The sequence below is a fragment of the Fusarium phalaenopsidis genome (assembly GCF_050370095.1).
Source record: "Fusarium phalaenopsidis strain FUZ10S chromosome Unknown contig_32332, whole genome shotgun sequence".
NCBI classification, from domain to species: domain Eukaryota; kingdom Fungi; phylum Ascomycota; class Sordariomycetes; order Hypocreales; family Nectriaceae; genus Fusarium; species Fusarium phalaenopsidis.
In genome coordinates, this window is record NW_028145391.1 from 954,868 (window position 1) to 974,671 (window position 19,804).

Sequence of the window (19,804 nt, forward strand, 5' to 3'; positions counted from 1 at the left end):
TCTCTCAGGTTGACTATCAGCCTCACTGGTAATTTTAATTGTTGCTACAACTCGATCGACGCGAAATGGCAAGGACAAGATCAACAAAGACGGCGGACGCGCCTGCAGAGCCATCATCAACGACGACTTCCAAGATTAGTCTCACCCGCTCAGAGAATCCATCCAAGATCTTTATCCTGCCCTCGAAAGCCACTCCCGATGCGCGGATCGTCACTCTACCCAATCCCAGACACGCGCGCCCTGCGAGATATCTAGTTTGTCCCGAGACGGGCATCTACGAATTTACAAAGATCGCGATACCAAAGGCGACACCTCGGAGTTGGCTGATTGAGAATGGCGAGAATGCAGACGTCTCAATGGGCCAGGAGCTGTACATGGCCACCTTGATTGACCCCATGTTTCTGGTTCTCCCAGCTCTGACTGAGCAGACAAAGGGATCAGAGAAGCGGTTATTTCTGTCAAGTGATGACCACTTTGACCACCTCCCCGAGGAGTCCTCTCATCTATCCGAGATTCTACGTTGCGAAAAGACGCGAAAACTCATTGAGAGCAGGATGGGGGCGGTTTGCGACACGGTCGAGGCAGGCGACGAAACCATGTTTCGCATAAGCAACGAGAAGCTTGTCAATGTCGTATTGGAAAAGGCAAGGAGGATGGGTACATTGCCGGCCAGCATGGAGGAGAAGTTTGTCAAGAAGGCCCTTGAAGCCCCTGTCCTCGCCCAGAAGCGAGAGTTGAAGACAGAAACCTCCCAACCAACCACCGAAATAGTCGAGACACCAGCCGATTCAATCGATTCTCAGTCCACGACGACCGATACCCAGCCTTCGACAGCCACATCCTTTACAACCATCACCGACGATGTCGTCACTGCTATTCAGGCATCTCCCGAAGTCACAGGCCTGCAAAGGTTACGGGTCGCGTTTAGCTTCATCTGCTCGAGCTATATTGCCCCATCTCTTGCTACCGAATTGCAGGCAGCTGTTGAAAAAGCTGTCGACTTTTCCTCTCTCGACGACTATCTCTCCAAACTCGCCAAGTTCCGCGCAGAAGCCATGGCATCACACTCCATGGACTACTCCCGAAAACGAGACCGAGATGAAGAAGAGGATGAGGCTAGGGTTAAGAAGAGAAAGGCGGAGGAGGAAAAGAAGAAAAAGTCCATGGAAAGCAGAGGTGTCCGGGAGCTCAAAAAGGTCAACACCAAGGGCATGAAGAAGATGAGCGACTTTTTCAAGAAGAAATAGGTTGGGTATCACGAAGTAATCATTTAGTCCCTCGAGCTCGACGTGCGCCGAATCCCCTGCCAATATTGGAAGTTCCACGACCTGGGATAGAACTCCCGGAATAGCTCGAGCTTGAATAACTTGAGCTCCTTGCGGCTGGCCCGCCTCGTCCTCGGCCACCCCTGGCCCCCCTGGTTCCGCGTGCGGGTGCGGCCGAGGCCAGCCTTTGCCTCTCTTCTTCCTCGCGTCGTCTACGCAACTCTTCGCGTCTCTGCTCTTCTTCAGCGGCTCTTCTCTCGGCAGCCAGCTGCCTTTGAATGGCCTCTGCCTCTTGTTCGGCGAGGTCTTCAGTTGCACCCTTCCAGCTAGGGTCCAGGATCAGACGCTGATTATGCTCCGTCTGTGATAATATCCGAGTCCAGGTGTTGAGGAGGACAGATGCATTGTTTACTGTTTTGGATACGGTCTATAGAGGTCAGTAGACGTGGCAGCAGGCACGGAGCACGGCACGTACATCCATGTTGCCCCGGGCACGCTCTAGGGTCGCAATAACGCCCTCGATGGATTCGTTGATGTTCCGTACACCTTCGAGCTCCTTGCGCAGCGCAGCTTCATGGTCTATAGGCTCACGTTCCTGGGTTGGAGTCTTGGGCGTCTTGGGAGTTCTGGGGGTCCTCGGACGGTCAGCTTGGACCGGCGAGGACCACATCTCTTCCTGTGTGTAGTCGTCGGACATGATGTCGGTTGACAGGCGGTTAGAGTCTGGTCGTTGGGCCGTCAAATTGGTTGTCATGCACGTGTCGGCGCTTGTTGACTTGCACACGAAACTTAATTGATGAGGGGCATTGTCCCACCCTTTGTTTGACGCCTGCCTGAAACCTGCACCGTGATTGGGCATCCATGTCGCGTAACGACGCGCCCATGGCCCATGGACGCGTGCGGCTCGTAGGGGCACGGCCCAATTTCAGCCCCAACAACAGAAACGGGGAGGCTGGGCCACACTCCAGGGTAATCACCCAGCCACTTTTCTCCTCCTTCATCGAGTGTTGTCATCTGAGCCTACAATCAAACTACCATCACCGACTCTCCCATCATCAAATATATCAAAGCCAAATCCATCATCGCCCTACCCTATCGTCATCCACCGTATCTTACCCGCTCGTTCCGTCTGCCGCCACGATTGCTGTGTTCGCCGCGTGGAATATTCCCTCAATAAACAAAGCCAATTCGACGCACCGCTCCCGGGTAGACCTGGCAACAAAGGAGCACCCATTTTCGACGAGCATCACAACGACATAATTACCTGATAGGGACGAGGCACACACAAACAGTTGATTATCGGTCGCTACCAAAATGGCTGCCGCACATGGGTCAACGACTCCCCCTCCGCCCTCCCGCATCCACAGCCCTCCAACTCCACGCCTCGGATACCAAGACAACTGGGAGCCATTCACTCCTCGCAAATCCGCCCGAATTTCTGAACAGCGCGCAAACCGAACTCCTTCACCTGGCGCATCTCGCCAACCACGATCACCACGCACAGTCAAGAAGACCAAGCCCGTCGCTACCCCGATGCCTTCGCCGCAAAAGAAGCGCCAGCCTGCTCTTGACGCTGTGCGTCGTGCTCCTATCAACATGGGCGAAAGTTCTCAAGCCGCTCTTAGCAGACCTGCCTCTTCGGCCATTCGATCAGCTGGCATGCTTCCCACGCCTTCCAAGACTCCCCAGAAGCCCCCTAATGAGAAAACTGCCGCCAACATCAAGTCCGTCGCCCGCAATCTCTTTGCCGAGTCTGAAGTGATTGCCAGCCCTAAGAAGCGACGCACCAAGAAGTACACTGGCATTTCTATGGAGAGCTTCACTGCGGAGGAGATTGAAGACCCTATCGAAATTTTCACCGACACTCGGGATCGCATCCCTACCCGAGATGAGAGTAGCAACCCTTTCTTCGGTGATGCCCCAGAGCCCGAGCCCAGCAAGCGAGGCAAGCGCAAGGTCAAGGTTCCCGGAGAGGGTATCAAGACTATTGATGAGGCATCTCGCCGCGAAGACGGAATGGTTTACGTATTGTAAGTTTCACCACCCACAATGACTCACTCAATGCTAACTATCATAGCCGTGGAAAGAAGTTCTTTCGCAAGTTTTCCGAATATGAGGCAGAGGATTTGGATGAACTCCAAGCTGATGAGGAAGATGTCGAGGCTTACCTCAACCGACCTCTTACTCGTGCTTCCATCAAGCCTCGCCTTCTTTTCCAAAAGACAAAGACAATGGAGGAGATTGAAGAGGAAGAGGCTGTGACTGACGTCGAGGATGAGCTGGATCAAGAGCAAGCACCAGAGATTGTTCCCCAGACACCACAAAAGTCCCGATCCAAGGAGCGTGCCAGCACTCCCGAAGCACCCAAGCTTCCCGTGTCACCACCAGACACTCGTCGAATCACGCGATCCATTAACAAGCTTTTGGACGAGGGAACGCCCATCAAGGCCCCCGGGCAACGAAGCCCATTCGACTCCTGGCGACGAACCAAGGAGCCCAACAAAGAGTCACGCAAGCGAGCGGGCGAATCCCTCAGCCCAACGGAAGCCAAACGCACCCGGGTTTAATGACGCATTGCTTACTATTGATATCGCTTACTTACTTGCTTAATGGATGGTTTGGCGTTGGATGGACAATGGACTCATGTATGCACGCGCACAGGATTAAGGACAAGGAAAGGAAAGGAAAGAACGTTGAGGATAGGCGATACCTGAACCTCTGGGAGGTAAAATGTTAGGTCTCCTTGGAACGTATTCAATTCACTCATCACATTTAGGTAGAACTCGTGAATTAGTCTATTCGAATAAACAAACAGACAAGTTCATGATAATTACATGAGGCGCTGACGTGCTAGCTGTTTACTGGAGCCCCACTACCACACTCGTGCCCCTCACCACTTCTCTCGACTTTGTATCCGTACTTTCCATCGTAATTGAACTTCTACACACCATCCCACAGCCAAGATGCACATTCTAGTTACCAACGACGATGGTCCTCCCTCGTCTCACGCCTCTCCCTACGTGAGCTGCCTCATCCAGCAGCTCAAGGGAGCCGGCCACACTGTCTCGGTCTGCCTGCCTCATACTCAACGGTCATGGATTGGCAAGGCCCACATGATCGGCCAGACCCTCAAGCCTCTGTACTACCGTCCTTCGTCTGTCATCCACGGTGAAGATTCTGAGGGTACTACTCATCATCGTCCTTCACCTTCGGGAGATGTCGAGGAGTGGATTCTGGTTGACGGAACGCCTGCTTCTTGCGTCCAGATTGGCCTTCACCACTTCTTCCAGGACCGAGGACCGATCGACCTTGTTGTCAGCGGACCCAACTATGGCAGAAACACCACGGCCGTCTTTGCCTTGAGTTCGGGAACTCTTGGAGCTGCACTCGAGGCTGCTGTTTGCCAGAAAAAGGCCATTGCACTGAGCTTTGCCTTTTTCTCTCGAAACCACGACCCCGTCATCATTGAGGCTGCTTGCCGACGCAGTGTCAAGGTTATCGAGGCTCTGTACAAGCAGTGGCCTACGGACGGCAGCGCGGATCTCTACAGCGTCAACGTACCTCTCGTGGAAGGCCTCGAAAACAAAAAGGCCATCTGGACAAACCTGCTGCAGAACTACTGGAGAGAAGGTGGCTGCTTCCAGGAGATTGAGGGTGAAGCCGGGGATGAAAATGAGGAGGAGGAGAGAATACGAGAGGGTATTGAAGGAGAAGTGGACGATGCCGGGTCGTCTACACGCAAAGGACATGTCCACAAGCACTTTAAATGGGCACCCAGGTTTACAGATGTCTACAAGAGTGTGGAAGAGTCCAAGCCAGGCAACGATGGATGGGCTGTCAAAGAGGGACTGACAAGGTATGTTACTAACCCCGAGTCCATCACAAGCTAACAATTTCAGTGTCACTGCCCTCAAAGCCAACTTTATGCATGATTCTGAAGAGTCCAACCAGAAGGAGCTAGAACTGTAAGTTGGAAGGAAATGTATCTAGACAATAGTCCTTACCGTGGGCAGTTCAGGTTCAGAGGTGGCCATTCGGCCAAAGAGTGCGATTCAAGCCATCGTTTCTTACGAGGATTCTTATGTGCAGCCTCTCATTCTGTCCGCCATCGAATCTCTGTTCCCTGGCATCTTGGACGTGACCACTAAAGAACAGTCGTCCCTCGCAGAGTTTGGCGATGAAAAGGTGCTACAAATCACTGCCTACGAGTCTATTGACTTTGAGTACGCTGCCAGCCACGAAAAGACGTCTCTCATCAACAGCTACATGATTCGAAAGGCTCTTATCCGGAAGCACTACCTGTCGACAACCGTGGATCACTGGATTGCCAAGAACCCATCATCTATCCTCAAGCAGCACGTCAAGCGAAGTGAGGCGTTTGAGGTTGACTTTGCCGAGTTTCTAGACGATGCTCTAGTGGAGGCGTTTGACCTCCGGGAGAGCATGGAACGAAACGAGGAGAAGCCTGATGACAAGGAATGGTGGATCCTGAAGCCAGGAATGAGTGACCGAGGCCAGGGCATTCGACTCTTTAGCTCTATGGATGAGCTCCAAGCCATCTTTGATGCCTGGGAAGAAGATCAGCCTGACACTGACGATGAGCCCGAGGCAGATGATGACGACGATGGCGACGGTATCATGACCTCTCATCTACGCCACTTTGTTGCACAGCCCTACATTCACCCGCCCCTGTTGGTCGAAGGTGAGAGCCGCAAGTTTCACATTCGGAGTTATGTCATGTGCACTGGAAGCCTCAACGTCTGGGTGTACAAGCACATGCTGGCTCTCTTTGCTGGCAAGCCGTACACTGCACCGGCAGATGCCCCAGAAGATATTGAGTCGTTCCTCACAAACACATGTCTCCAGGACTCGCCCAACGAAAACACCGTCCGTCGTTTCTGGGATCTGCCCCTGTCAAAGGAGACACGGGATGACATCTTTACTCAGATCTGCGAGGTGACTGGCGAGGTCTTTGAGGCGGCAGCCAAGGCCATGCCCATCCACTTTCAGACACTGCCAAACGCTTTTGAAGTATTTGGTCTCGACTTTCTTGTGGATGCCAAGGGAACTGCCTGGTTGCTCGAGGTGAATGCGTTCCCTGACTTTAAGCAGACTGGGGGTGACCTCAAGGATATCATCTCTGGGTTCTGGAAGGGGGTATTGAGACATGGGGTTGCACCATTCTTTAACATCTCGCCAAAGGACCAGGAGGGTGCCGAGGACATGGTTCCCGTACGAAAGCTTGATCTTGGTAGAGGATGAGTAGGAGTCTAAAAGTTATTGTTTTGTCTCGGCGTGTCTCGGTCTGATGCTTCATTGCCTGCGTTGCCTGGCACTTATCGATCCTGTCTAAGTGTTTTCTGAGTTTGCCTTGTCTGTGCCTCCACGCTCTCTCTGTGCCTATCTGGTATCCCGGTTACCGTCGTATGATTCGGAATGTGGACGATCACGGCATGTCAACCCCACGAGCATAGCCTCAACTTTACCGGGTCTTGCCCAACTTCCCGAAACAGGGTATTACATATGTCACAACCGTCGGACTAGGTCGGGCGCAAATTTCAATATTTCACAGTCGCAATATCATAATCAGGATTGATGCCGATTGGATAGATGATAACACAGCCACGATGGTGGAGTTGGGGGTTGACAGAATCCGTCGGACGTATTTGACGGTGAGGGATGGGATGCCATGACCTTTTGTCGCGTGGAGGGCGATGCGTTGGTTTGATGTTGTGTTATGTGGAATCGTGATGCTCACACACGTAAGACTATTGGTGTTGGACTCTGAGCTGTGCCGTAGGTCAACAGCATCGCGTATGCGTATCCTGAGAACTAGTAGGTTATCCGGCTAGTCTGACAATGCCTCAGACTGACTCGTCCACGCATTACCTGACTCAACACAACTTGAACATCGCGAGACCGGAAGGGATAACCTCCGTGTCGAGGCTTAGATGGCCAGCAGTACAAGTCTTGATCATCTGGTTTCAATATCAGAGATCGCCACTGAGTTGGTGTACGTTTGTGGCTTGGAGCTCTACCTGTCAAGCTGAGCTCCCATCGTGATGAGCTCGATGTTGGAGGTGGCTTAGACGTAACTTCACCTCGGCTCCTCACTTGTTGGCCACATGCTAACTAGGAGCGGTGACAATTCAGCTCGACTTGACAGGTAGTCGTCACGCGGGGATGAGGCAGCCTCACGGGATGTAGCCGAGACTTCATCGAGGCCTCGAGGCACTCCATAGTCAACTCGTCATATCGAAAACCTTTACAGCTGAGCCACCACTGACTTGCTCAATCTGGCACACCGTTCGGGCTAGCGGTGAATAACTTGAAGGTTGACCATGATACCGCTAATGATCCTTGCTGCAGAAAGATGCCTGGTAAGAAAGGATCAACGTTGATTGGTCAGTTGACTGAGTGGTCGCGTTGCCCAGAACTTGGACAACTCTTTTTCGACGACACGTGAGGAATCATGACGATGCTTTGTCTCTGTTTGAGTAAATGCCCCGAACTTCGAAGCAACGTGTACAACATCTGGCTGCCTCTTGATACGTTCCATGAGGCTGTGCACCGCCACAGATTCTGTTGAGATCCAGGCCTCCAGCCTCAGCTGGCTGGTCGCGGAAAACAGTTGAGCCGTTGCCGCGGTGGATCGGTCTCGGCCTGCCAAGTCACGTCCAAGGGGCAATGTCTCAGTTTGTTCATGATCGACGCTGGGCATCTCCGGCAATTTGGTTCAATGCCAGCCGTGGAAGGTCCTGCTGTGGCAAGTCTGCGCGACTCAGCCTCGAGGACATTTGTCACCCCTCGCACCAGGTTGGCTCTGGTGAAACTGACTTTGTGTCGGTGGACCGAGTCGGCTGCAACAGGGGCAGACAAGATAGAGTGTGCATCCCGTGAAAGCTTGGCCTTGGCCCTGGTCGGTGGGGTACCAATATCGCAATAGGATAGCGTGGTGGATTTCGGATGGATCGTCAAGGATGAATCCTTGCTTCAACTCCTGACGGAGCTCGCATAACCAGTATCCTCGTATCGTCAAAGCATGGCATCCCAGATAATATGTGCAGAGATGCCATTGCGAGTAAACGCGTCCCCGGATACAGTGACAAATAAGCTCATCAGCCGGCGAGTACGCAAGCCGCGGCTAGACCGGGGTGAGGGCTAGTTTGATGAGTTTGTAGAATTCCCTGGTATAGAAGCCGGGGTTGAGATTAGCTATGGAATACTCGTTCTCCGTTCTCGTTCTCCGTTCTCCGTTGTCAATAGGGGTGAGCGCCTGCCAGACGCCAAGCTTGTGGATTCAGTGCGTGTTCGCAGAAAGAATACGTACGAATAGTCCATCGACGCCATCACCGATTCAATGTTCCACGACGTTGAGCGGCCTCGGCGCCAAGTCATGCCACTAACGACCAGCAAGGGGCCGCGCTTAGTGCCTTGGCTTTGCATCCAGATCTCCTGAATTGACACAAAGCTTGTGCTCACCTGCTGAATGTACTCAGCCTCTGCTCTGGACTGCACTCAACGTCAAGAGGCCGCATCGGACGGACGCACCGGTGCTTCTCCTCCAGAGTTTATGCACGACTTGAGCATCTCAGCGCTTATTGCCCGTAGGAACTTGCTGCATCACCAATCCCCAGCAAGGACTTCGGTAGCACCTGGTCCCTGCTAGAGTAACACTTGCCCGTGCTCCCGTCTCCACCAGCCAATCAGTGGCGGAACCATTTGCACTGCCTCACTCACCTCGACCAAAACAACTTCGCACATCTCCTTCTCGTCTCGTCTCTCCTTCATCGGCCATGCACTCGAGGCCTTGATCATCAATCAACTTGAGCCGCTCCAGGCGAATTCTTTCCTTGGCTTACATCGCTTTGGCTCTACGCCTTTCCTTCATCTATACGGAATCTGCATAGCCCCGTCGCCATGGCAGATGAGTCGAATCCGCCCATGAGGCGTCGCGCGTACGTCAACAGGCCTCCAGTTGAGACTCGACTGACTTTTAATAGCCCTACAATCACCATCGACACTACAGCTGTCAACCCTAATAACCAGGAGCGCCCCAACTCTCCCATCTCTCCAGACGACGCTGTTAGTCCCACGACAACTGATACTCGACCACTCGAATTGAATACTTCAATGTCTTTCGACAAGGATAGCCGACCAACAAGCCCTCACAATGTCTCGAGTCCCGTCACATCAAAATCTGGCGATGGCGCCGGTTTCTTGGCTGTGCCGCTGAACCATCGATCGCGACAGAATTCAGTCGACTCGGAGGACATGTCCAGATCTGTCTCGTCGCAAGGAGACACCACCGTTGTGGCGTCCAACTCGACACAGGTGGATACGCTCAAGGGATCCGAATATGATCATAAGAAGATTATCAACGATGAGACGGCGTTGAAGCCTGACGTCGGAACAGAGGCCGATTTCGAGGTGGAAAACAACCCATTTGCCTTTACACCTGGCCAGCTTAACAAAATGTTCAACCCCAAAAGTCTATCGGCCTTTTATAAGTTGGGTGGCATGGATGGCCTGGAGAAGGGTTTACGGACTGACCGCAAGGCTGGATTGAGCGTGGACGAAAAGGGTCTTGATGGCCAAGTATCGTTCGAGGACGCGACATCAAAAAAGCACATTACACACCACGCCTCTTCATCAGGAGAAGGCTTTTCAGACCGGTTACGCGTCTTCAAGGATAACCGACTTCCTGAGAAGAAGGGAAAGAGCTTGCTAGAGCTCATGTGGATCACCTATAACGACAAGGTCCTGATCCTGCTTTCCATCGCCGCGGTTATCAGTCTGGCAGTTGGCCTGTATCAGACTTTTGGTGGTGCTCATAAGCCGGGTGAGCCCAAGGTCGAATGGATCGAAGGTGTTGCGATTATTGTCGCCATCGCCATCGTTGTTATCGTTGGATCACTCAACGACTACCAAAAGGAGCGACAGTTTACAAAGTTGAACAAGAAGAAGCAGGACCGCGTCGTCAAGGTGGTTCGCTCAGGAAAGACGATTGAGCTATCGGTTTTTGATTTGTTGGTCGGCGACGTTGTTCACCTTGAGCCCGGTGACCTGGTACCGGTTGACGGAATTCTCATTGAAGGTTTCAATGTCAAGTGCGACGAGTCTCAGACCACCGGCGAGTCTGACGTTATCCGAAAGCGAAGCGCCGACGAAGTGTTTGCCGCCATCGAGAACCACGAAGACCTCAAGAAGATGGACCCTTTTATTCAATCTGGAGCTCGCATTATGGAGGGTGTCGGTACCTTTATGACCACCTCTGTTGGTGTCTACTCATCCTACGGCAAGACTCTCATGGCTCTTAATGAGGATCCTGAGATGACACCTCTTCAGGCGAAGCTGAATGTTATCGCCACCTACATCGCCAAGCTTGGTGGTGCTGCCGGTCTGCTTCTGTTCATCGTCTTGTTCATCCAATTCCTGGTCCGCCTGCCTAAGCAGCCTCCTTCAGTCACCCCAGCTGAAAAGGGACAACAATTCCTTAACATTTTTATTGTTGTCGTAACCATTATTGTGGTCGCTGTTCCCGAAGGTCTGCCTCTGGCTGTCACTCTGGCTCTGGCTTTTGCGACAACTCGAATGCTGCGAGATGCCAACCTGGTGCGACACTTGAAGGCTTGCGAAGTCATGGGCAATGCCACAACCATCTGCTCCGACAAGACGGGAACTCTCACTCAGAATAAGATGCAGGTTGTTTCCGGAACTATCGGAACCAGCCATCGGTTTGGAGGATCTCGCCAAGGAGATTCAAGCGGTACTTCTACTCCGGTCGACCTCAGTGGCGATATTTCCGCCTCCGAGTTTGCCTCTATGCTCAGCGCTCCTGTCCGGGAACTTCTCCTCAAGTCCATCTCTCTCAACTCGACTGCCTTTGAGGGTGACGTTGATGGCGAACAAACCTTTATCGGTTCCAAGACTGAAACTGCCATGCTCATCTTTGCCAGGGCTCACCTCGGCATGGGCCCTGTCAGCGAAGAGCGAGAGAATGCCAAGGTCCTTCAGCTGATTCCTTTCGATTCTGGCCGCAAGTGTATGGGTATTGTCGTTCAGCTGCCCAATGGCAGCGCCCGTCTCTACATCAAGGGTGCCTCCGAAATCATCCTGGCCAAGTGTAGCCAGATCCTCCGCGACCCTGCCGCCGATGACTCGCTCGCCCCCATGTCTCAAGATAACATCGACACCATCAACCACCTCATCGAGAGCTACGCCAAGAGGTCACTCCGAACCATTGGAATCTGCTACAAGGACTTCCCTGCATGGCCCCCTAAGAATGCTGGCCAGGTTGAAGGTAGCACCGAGGTTCCTTTCGAGAATCTCTTTTACAACATGGCCTTTATCAGTGTCGTCGGTATCCAGGATCCTCTCCGTGAAGGCGTTCCCGAAGCTGTCAAGCTTTGCCAGAAGGCTGGAGTCGTCGTCCGCATGGTTACTGGAGACAACAAGATCACTGCCGAGTCGATTGCTCGAGAGTGTGGTATCCTCCAGCCCAACAGTCTCGTCATGGAGGGTCCTGAGTTCCGAAACCTGTCCAAGTTTGAGCAGGAGCAAATCATTCCCCGACTTCACGTGCTGGCTCGATCTTCTCCTGAGGACAAGCGAATCTTGGTCAAGAGACTCAAGGACAAGAATGAAACTGTTGCTGTGACCGGTGACGGCACCAACGACGCTCCCGCTCTCAAGATGGCCGACATCGGTTTCTCCATGGGTATCGCCGGTACCGAGGTTGCCAAGGAGGCGTCGTCCATTATTTTGATGGATGACAACTTCAACAGTATCGTCAAGGCCTTGAAGTGGGGTCGCGCAGTCAACGACGCCGTCAAGAGATTCCTCCAGTTCCAGCTGACTGTCAACGTGACGGCCGTCATCCTGACATTTGTCACTGCCGTCTCTAGCGAGGAAGAGTCTTCTGTCCTGACTGCTGTGCAGCTGCTCTGGGTTAACCTGATCATGGATACTCTTGCCGCCCTCGCCCTTGCCACTGATCCTCCTCACGAGAGCGTTCTGGACCGAAAGCCGGAGCCAAAGGGATCGGGCATCATCTCGGTCACCATGTGGAAGATGATTCTCGGACAATCCATCTACCAGCTTGCCATCACGTTCCTCCTCTACTATGGAGGCCCCAAGGGTGTCTTGCCAACAAAGAACATTCCCAGCAAAGATGAAATCGCGACGCTTGTGTTTAACACGTTTGTGTGGATGCAAATCTTTAACCAGTGGAAGTAAGTATTCTCTCGCCTCTTTACGTAATAACCATCTAACGTCTGTAGCAACCGTCGCCTGGATAACAGGTTCAACATCTTTGAAGGACTCACCAAGAATTGGTTCTTTATCAGCATCAGTGCCATTATGTGTGGTGGTCAAGTTCTCATCATCTTTGTCGGCGGCCACGCATTCCAGATTGCAGAGGAGGGACAGTCCAGCACCCTTTGGGGCATTGCTATTGTCCTCGGCTTCATCTCGATTCCTTTCGGTATCGTGATCCGCCTGGTTCCCGACACCTTCCTGCTTGCTATGATTCCCGAGTTTCTCAAGAAGCGGGCCAACAATGTGCCTGGTCTCACCATCTCGGACGAGGAGATGAACATGTATCCCGAGCCGCTGGCGGATGTTCGAGATGAGCTCAACTTTCTCCGAAGGATGAAGGGAGGACGCCTCAACAACCTCAAGTTTGCTATCGCACACCCCAAGGAGGCGGTCGAGATGGTTCGGTCTAGAAGCCCATCTCATTCGCGATCCAACTCTCTCAACGCACCGCAGACACCAACTCAAGACAACCCATTCGAGGGATCGCCGATCGCGACTCCCAGCTCTGGCAAGAGGCCACGATCTACACGATCACGATCCAACAGTGCGCTTGGAGCACCTACAGTGATGGCAGGTATTGTTGCAGCGGGAGTAGCAGCGGGCTGGCAGCCAATGGCTCGATCAGATGAGGAAAGCGAGCAAAAGTAGTGTAATAGACGGGTATGGTTATAGTATTGTTTAGGATAGATAATAATGTGAGCAATCGGACAGGACAGTATTCTCGTGATGCAATGTGGTGTGAGTTGACTAGGTTGCTACTAAACCGCGTTGAGCGAATGTGTGCATCTGGTGTTTTTGGCGTGGGGCAGTGTAGCCAGCCAATCAGCCAACTGATGACAGCCATGTTGACAGAGGTGATGAATCAATCAATCAATGTACTGTGACTGTGATGGATGAGAAGAGAAGATCAAGTTGAGTAACAATGCAAACAGAGGCAAACAATGGGTGACTCTATCAGGCCTGACGCAATTGCGACCAGTGATAGCCAGATGAGTACAGTAGGTGGCCGGGTATATGAAATGAATTTGGGTTGAGTTCCAGTGCTTGCCAGTGCTAGGCAGAGGCTTACTTTGCCCTTGGCTAGGCCCCTTGGTTTTCGTTTTCTCCCCTTGTCTCATCTCTACTTCTCTCTCCCTCTCTCTTCTTCTACCATCCCGTCCACGCCGTCACGAGATTTGTTTCCCAGCGACTCATAGAAGCGCTGCGTGACCTGACGGTATTTCCGACTTCCGGTCCGCATTTTACCTGTATCCTCTCAACCTTACATAACACTCGCACAAGCATCGGCAGATAACACTCGCTGAACCCTGTTTCTGTTCTGTTTCTTCTTGCACGGACACTGCAGTTTCGCTTCAACACATTCACTTCTCACATCGCTTTTCACATCATGAACACCAAACGAGGTGCTGCTAAAGGCGTCTCGCTCTCAAAGCGAAAGGCTCAACCCAACGCTTTTGACAAGCTTGGCGATAACCCGACCGAGGATGAGATCAAGAACGCCGCCGCCAACGTCGCCCTCGCTGAGCTGGAGGAACGTGTCGCTGACGTGCGAGACTCTTGGGAGACTGATTCTCTATTCGAGGATGTCTTTGAAGAGTTGACTACCGATTCCCCTTCAACTGACGGTAAGATTACTCCTTCTCTCAACAACCTCCCTCACTGACCATCAGACCCTCAAGTGTGCACACCCGAGGAGGCTAGCAGACTTCGTCGGGAGCTCCGAGAGTATGGCCCCGCCGTCTTCTGCCAGCGCACCGTCGACGCTGGTCGCTACACGGCCAGGAAGCTCCTCAGCGCCTTTGGCATCCGCGCTCCTGCTTTCCTCGAAGGCGAGCCTGACGATGCCTACTTTAGCCTGCTGTCGCTCGCCATCACACGCGAGCTGTCCAAGCGCGCCAAGCTCACCCGCTACAACACGGTCGAGGACGCCGTCGAGCTCATCAACAAGAGCTCCAACATTGTCCTCATCACCGGCGCCGGCATCTCCACCTCGCTGGGCATCCCCGACTTTCGTTCCAAGGGAACCGGTCTCTACTCCAAGCTGGAGCATCTCGGCCTCAACGATCCCCAAGAGGTCTTTGACATTTCAGTCTTTCGCCAAGACCCCACCATCTTCTACTCGGTCGCCAAGGACATCCTCCCCAGCACTGATCGATACACCCCGACTCACAAGTTCATCGCCATGCTCAACGAGCGCGGCAAGCTCCTGACAAACTACTCTCAAAACATTGACAACCTCGAGGTCAAGGCCGGCGTCCCCAAGGACAAGCTCATCCAGTGCCACGGCTCCTTCGGAACCGCCAGCTGCGTCCAGTGCGGCTACCAGTGCCAGGGCGAGACCATCTTCCCCGACATCAAGGCTGACAAGATCCCCCGGTGCCCACGCTGCATTCAGACTCTGCGCGCTACTGGCGGCGCTCCGAAGCGCAAGCGTTCTGCTGGCGCCGACAAGAAGCGTCGCAGATGGAGCGCCGACGAGAGCTCAGACGAGTCCGAGTACGACATACCCTCAGCCGGCGTCATGAAGCCAGACATTACCTTTTTCGGTGAAGCCCTCCCTGACGAGTTTTCCCGACGGCTCACCGAAAACGACCGCGACAAGGTCGACCTCGTCATCGTCATCGGCACCTCTCTCAAGGTGACGCCCGTGTCTGAGATTGTGAGCTGGCTCCCCGCCCACATTCCCCAGATCTACGTGTCCCGCCAGGCCGTCTCGCACATCAACTTTGACATTGACCTTCTTGGTGACTGCGACGTTGTCGTCTCCGAGCTGTGCCGCCGCCTCGACTGGCCCTTCAAGCACGAGATGATCCCCAAGGGGCAAAAGGTTGACGTGCGCACCGAGCCGGGCTTCAAGAGCCGCCACTTCTTTGAAGAGCGAAAGTAATGATGTATGAAGGCGTGGGAGGCGTTGTGATTTACTGCTTAATGGAAACGGGTATGGAATGGTATGGAATGGAATGGATACATGTAGAGGCTGCTAATAATGTCGGCATCGTCCACATTGCCGTATAGGTTGTTTATTAAAAAATTGCGTCCTTAATCTCAATGCTTTCTCTGACCCATCCGAAGCCTTCTCGGTCCGGTGGCGATAACAATCCGCTTGCCCGCGCCGTGTGTCACATAGTGTGATCATGCCATTTGCTCAAACCCCGCCACGTTATCAAAAGCAATACCCAACAGAGATAAACGTGTTTTGACCTTGGCTTGTTGATGCAAACATTGGTCATGTCTCAATCACGCCAACCACGACTACATCTTGATGGTCGCAGTCCGATGCCGTAGCGCTCACTATGAATGTGACCACGTCTACCTCTACTATTCATTTAGCCAGATGGTATAACTTAACGGATTGGTTGAACCCTTGCATAACTCGTACACCAACACATACATGGAAGCCGACAACCTCAGGCCTGGCTCGAAGCTGTTCTAGCGATATGCTAATGGGACAGGAGGTAAAAAGATAACTAGGACCAGGACGAGAAACTGAATGGGCTTGGGTATATAGATACAGACGAGCTTAGTCTACATGAATCAATCTAACTCATTCTCAACGCAAGAAATGATTCTGAGCAGCGGGCCTTCCTCGGAGTCGCGGCGGTACTCAGAAAAGGCAGTCTTCTTCTCGCTGGCCCCAGTGTTTGTTCACAGTAGATAAGGGAGCTACGCAATCGAGTGGAGGTAGTGGGCAAACACCAAACGCTCTCGAGAGTGAATCACCAACTCTTCTCAATCGCCCTCCTCAAGTTGTTTTCCACGAGGAGACCCTTGTGTGGCAGTGGTCTTTGTCCCTGGTTGTTTGTGATGATCATAGGTAGGAATTCGCCACGTGAAGTCTCCCGAGCCTCGGAAACGCTCTATTTCTTCTCTCATAGTGTCGCCTACTCTCTGGTAACTTCTGCTCTGTCCTTCATGACCCTCATCTGATTTTTGATGGATGGGCGACTTGGCTTTCTTCGGGGCCTTGCTCGAAGCCCCCTTACACAGCTAGGGGGTTGCAAAAGCGGACCTTCAAGGCGGATAGATTGATTCAAGTGGACTGGGCTCATGGTCGTGTCTTCACGTCTTGGCCGTAAATTCTCAGATATTTATAATCTTGATAACTAGATAGGTAATGTCCTTGTTCCATCCATACTAACCAGCATAAAAAGGTTGGGATGTTGGCACAGCTTGGCCTTGCATCAACTCTCCGAAACACAGCCTTGTTATCTACCTAGATTCGCTGAATCCATAAGCGCACCATATATGCCAGAGAAGATGCCGATTCTCTTCCTACAGGCCAGCCACATATCATGTTCATTTAAATCGAGAGCCGCAGGCTGAAAAATGAAACAAAGGGATGCTGGTATCCATGTCAATCAAACGCTGACCCCAAGTCTATTCAAATCTATCGACTACGCTAAATCAAACTCTCATACTTGTCCAATCCCGACTTTTGCCCTGTCTGACCTGATCCCATGTTTTGACTCGAAGGGGCACTCCAGGTCTGTGGAGAGAGCGCGGGCGCAGCATTCCCAGGAGGTGGGGGAAGAGTGAAGGATGGACTGCGGGAGGGCTGCATGGGTGTCATCGAGTTTAATGACATTGAGTTCATGGGTGCCGACAGGGTGTTCTTGGCAGCAGACCAGTTGACAGCTCCAGTTGCAGGCTGTATGGGCTGTGTGGGCTGTGCTGGCTGCGTAAAGGTCGACGGCGGCGGAGTAAACGTCGATTGTGGAGGCGCTGAGAATGTCGACTGTGGAGGAGGAGAAAAGGTCGATGGCTGAGGCTGCAGAGGCTGGCTATACTGCGTCGACGACGGTGTCATTGCCTCGAAGCGACCGAGGTCTGGAGTCACTGTCCGGAAAGACTTTTGCGGAGGTTTTGTTGGGTTGTTTGTTGGTGGAGGCGTCGACCAGGAAAATGTTGGCGGTTGAGGGGTGCTGGGCTTCTTCTCTTCAGGGGCACTGGTGGTGGATGGACGTCCCTTGACGAGAGCCTCAAAGTCATTCTCAGACGTGGGCTCAAAGGTTGTGCCTGTGACACCACCAAAGGCCATGAAATCTTCACTGGGCGTCGTGGTTGTTCCGCCCAGTTCTTGCAGCTTGCGCGTCTGCTCATCCTCGACTCGCCGTGATAGACTCTTAATGAGCTCCATGAAAGACTGGAATTGCTTTAGGTTCAGAAGAGGTCCCAGACTCATGCTCCAGAGGATGGGCAAAAGGTCCATGGCGACAAAGTCGGCGTCGGCAACTCCTCCTACAATCCGGAGCACGTCCAAGGCTGCCACCATGACTGCCGGCTCTTTTGTCTTGATAGCCTTGATCAGGGGCACAATCTTTTCCTGCATTGTGTACTTGTCGAGGGCACTGGACGATGAAGTCTTGCTCACCCCATTGAGACCGTCATCTTCACCGTTTGCGCCACCACAGAGAATGACAAATGCTCGAAGACCTCGGACCTTGATGGCGAGACTGTTTGTCTTGCTAAAGACGGTTGCTATCACGGGAAAGAGTTCGTTCTTGATGGTGCTGAAATCGAGAACTGGCAAGACAACCGGTAGACTTCGTAGGGCCGCGTCGACAATCGAATGAGTTGGGCATTCAATAGCCGCCAAGATGACAGGGAGCATATCTAAATTGTCAGTTGGTTCAGATGAGTAGGCAGGTTACTCACCATCTTTAAACTCTTTTCCTGAGCAGTTGCTGGAGATGGAGGAAATATTCTCAAGGACAACCATTAGTCCTGCATCTCTGGCTGGATCCTTTTCTTGCTGCTTGGCGTTGATGACGAAGATTTCCCTCAGTGATGGCCGGACCTTTTCTCCAAAAGCACGTCTAGCAGACGGAAGCAAGTCTAGAATTTTGAACACGTTTTGCAGGATGAGTGAGAGAAGTTCCCGGTCCTTGAGTTCCTCAATCAGGGCCGGCAGAATCTTCTTTTCCATGACCGACTTGGGAAACGAGGGCAGCACCTTGTTGAGACCCCGCATGAACTGAGCCTTTTCGTTGGCAGTCTTGGCAGGGAACGAATCAAGGAAACGGATTGTAGAGACCAGGACATTGTCGAAATACTCGCTCTGCTGGAATTCTCGCGCAGTCATCCTCTGAGCAGGCCGTCTTGTGATGAGTCGAGGAAGGACATCATGAGAGAGTTCTCGGGGGAGGGGCCGAGATGAGAGGTAGTTGTTTGTGACGGACGGGACACTCGAAGACGACGAAAACAGTCGCTTGTATGTGGACAAGCTGCCGTGGCATTCGAGAGGAGATGCGTGAGGAGAGTTGTATAGGGCTACCGACAAAAGTCCAAGCGAAAACATGTCAGCCGAAGAGTTGAGATTGCTGTCGACGACGAAATCGGGCGAGGTATAGTCGAGGTTGAGCTGGACGGCCTTTGGTAATCGGGGATCCATGTTCAAGACCTCGTACAGACTAATTCCTTGGATCGAAGTCGGCTTGTCGGAGCCATCAGGGGGGCTGCAAAAAGCGAGGCCGCTTATCTTCCAGTCAGACTGCGATTGTTAGTCAAGTCACCAAAAGGTCGGGTATCTACATACTTTGGCGTTGATAAGGACGGCGTCTGGCGTGAGGTTGCCGTGGACGAGGCCGGCATTTTCGTGCAGAAACTCCAGTGCCTTGCTGATCTGGAGGAGTCCTTTTTGAATCTCCAACTCGTCAATCTCGAGCTCCCTCCGTCGCTTTACTCCATCTGAGTCCTCAGTCACAAATCGACTTGACCTTCCACCGGGTCCAACTCTTTCTTGTTCGTCCTTTTCGTGCAGCACGCTCGACAATGATGCTGTCACGGCTTCGGTGACAAATTGCAAGCCACCTCCTCTTGTGTCTTCGACGGGCTCCACCAACTCCAAGATACTGGGATGTCTGAGCTTGGCCAGACTCGACGCCTCTTTTCGCAACCGCTCGACAACCTCTTCTACCGTCTTTTTGAACGAAGCCGCTCCGGAGCGACCCAACGAGCTGCCATGGCTATCTAGGGACTTTTTGTCAAAGACAAAGACGCTGTACGATTTGCCGGTCGACTTTTTCTTTGCATCGTAAATCTTCCAGGGACCAGCCGTCGAAGTCGGATTCGAAGAGATGGTGTAGTTTCCGGTAATGTTCGTGGCCGAGATGGACTTAAACGCCGAGGAGAACATGTTGTTGTCGTTGCGATGCGATGCGTCGCGACCTATGCATGACGTGAGGACAAGTATCGAAGGGACCTACCATGTCCGATAAACG

General features: G+C 52.7%; 7 protein-coding genes across 7 annotated transcripts; 5 read left to right on the forward strand and 2 right to left on the reverse strand.

Annotated features, from left to right (window-relative positions):
• Window positions 1-65: 65 nt before the first annotated feature.
• On the forward strand, window positions 66-1,247 carry LRP88_13298 (ribonuclease H2, subunit B; the record flags this gene model as incomplete). Its single annotated transcript, XM_083249673.1, has 1 exon — window positions 66-1,247. One exon carries the CDS (start codon window positions 66-68, stop codon window positions 1,245-1,247), a length of 1,182 nt encoding a protein of 393 aa, XP_083094007.1.
• Window positions 1,248-1,701: 454 nt separating this feature from the next.
• LRP88_13299 (DASH complex subunit Duo1-domain-containing protein) lies at window positions 1,702-1,962 on the reverse strand (the record flags this gene model as incomplete). The annotated part of the gene is made up of 1 exon (XM_083249674.1): window positions 1,702-1,962. One exon carries the CDS (start codon window positions 1,960-1,962, stop codon window positions 1,702-1,704), a length of 261 nt encoding a protein of 86 aa, XP_083094008.1.
• Window positions 1,963-2,579: 617 nt separating this feature from the next.
• On the forward strand, window positions 2,580-3,832 carry LRP88_13300 (uncharacterized protein; the record flags this gene model as incomplete). The annotated part of the gene is made up of 2 exons (XM_083249675.1): window positions 2,580-3,295; window positions 3,343-3,832. The coding sequence occupies 2 exons, from the start codon at window positions 2,580-2,582 to the stop codon at window positions 3,830-3,832; spliced, it is 1,206 nt and encodes a 401-aa protein (XP_083094009.1).
• Window positions 3,833-4,228: 396 nt separating this feature from the next.
• LRP88_13301 (SurE domain-containing protein) lies at window positions 4,229-6,527 on the forward strand (the record flags this gene model as incomplete). The annotated part of the gene is made up of 3 exons (XM_083249676.1): window positions 4,229-4,995; window positions 5,165-5,230; window positions 5,279-6,527. The coding sequence occupies 3 exons, from the start codon at window positions 4,229-4,231 to the stop codon at window positions 6,525-6,527; spliced, it is 2,082 nt and encodes a 693-aa protein (XP_083094010.1).
• Window positions 6,528-9,185: 2,658 nt separating this feature from the next.
• Window positions 9,186-13,232, forward strand: LRP88_13302 (uncharacterized protein; the record flags this gene model as incomplete). The annotated part of the gene is made up of 2 exons (XM_083249677.1): window positions 9,186-12,499; window positions 12,548-13,232. 2 exons carry the CDS (start codon window positions 9,186-9,188, stop codon window positions 13,230-13,232), a joined length of 3,999 nt encoding a protein of 1,332 aa, XP_083094011.1.
• Window positions 13,233-13,971: 739 nt separating this feature from the next.
• On the forward strand, window positions 13,972-15,471 carry LRP88_13303 (DHS-like NAD/FAD-binding domain-containing protein; the record flags this gene model as incomplete). Its single annotated transcript, XM_083249678.1, has 2 exons — window positions 13,972-14,209; window positions 14,264-15,471. The coding sequence occupies 2 exons, from the start codon at window positions 13,972-13,974 to the stop codon at window positions 15,469-15,471; spliced, it is 1,446 nt and encodes a 481-aa protein (XP_083094012.1).
• A 1,512-nt stretch (window positions 15,472-16,983) lies between these two features.
• On the reverse strand, window positions 16,984-19,719 carry LRP88_13304 (kinase-like domain-containing protein; the record flags this gene model as incomplete). Its single annotated transcript, XM_083249679.1, has 3 exons — window positions 16,984-18,107; window positions 18,240-19,074; window positions 19,165-19,719. 3 exons carry the CDS (start codon window positions 19,717-19,719, stop codon window positions 16,984-16,986), a joined length of 2,514 nt encoding a protein of 837 aa, XP_083094013.1.
• Between the last annotated feature and the right edge of the window lie 85 nt (window positions 19,720-19,804).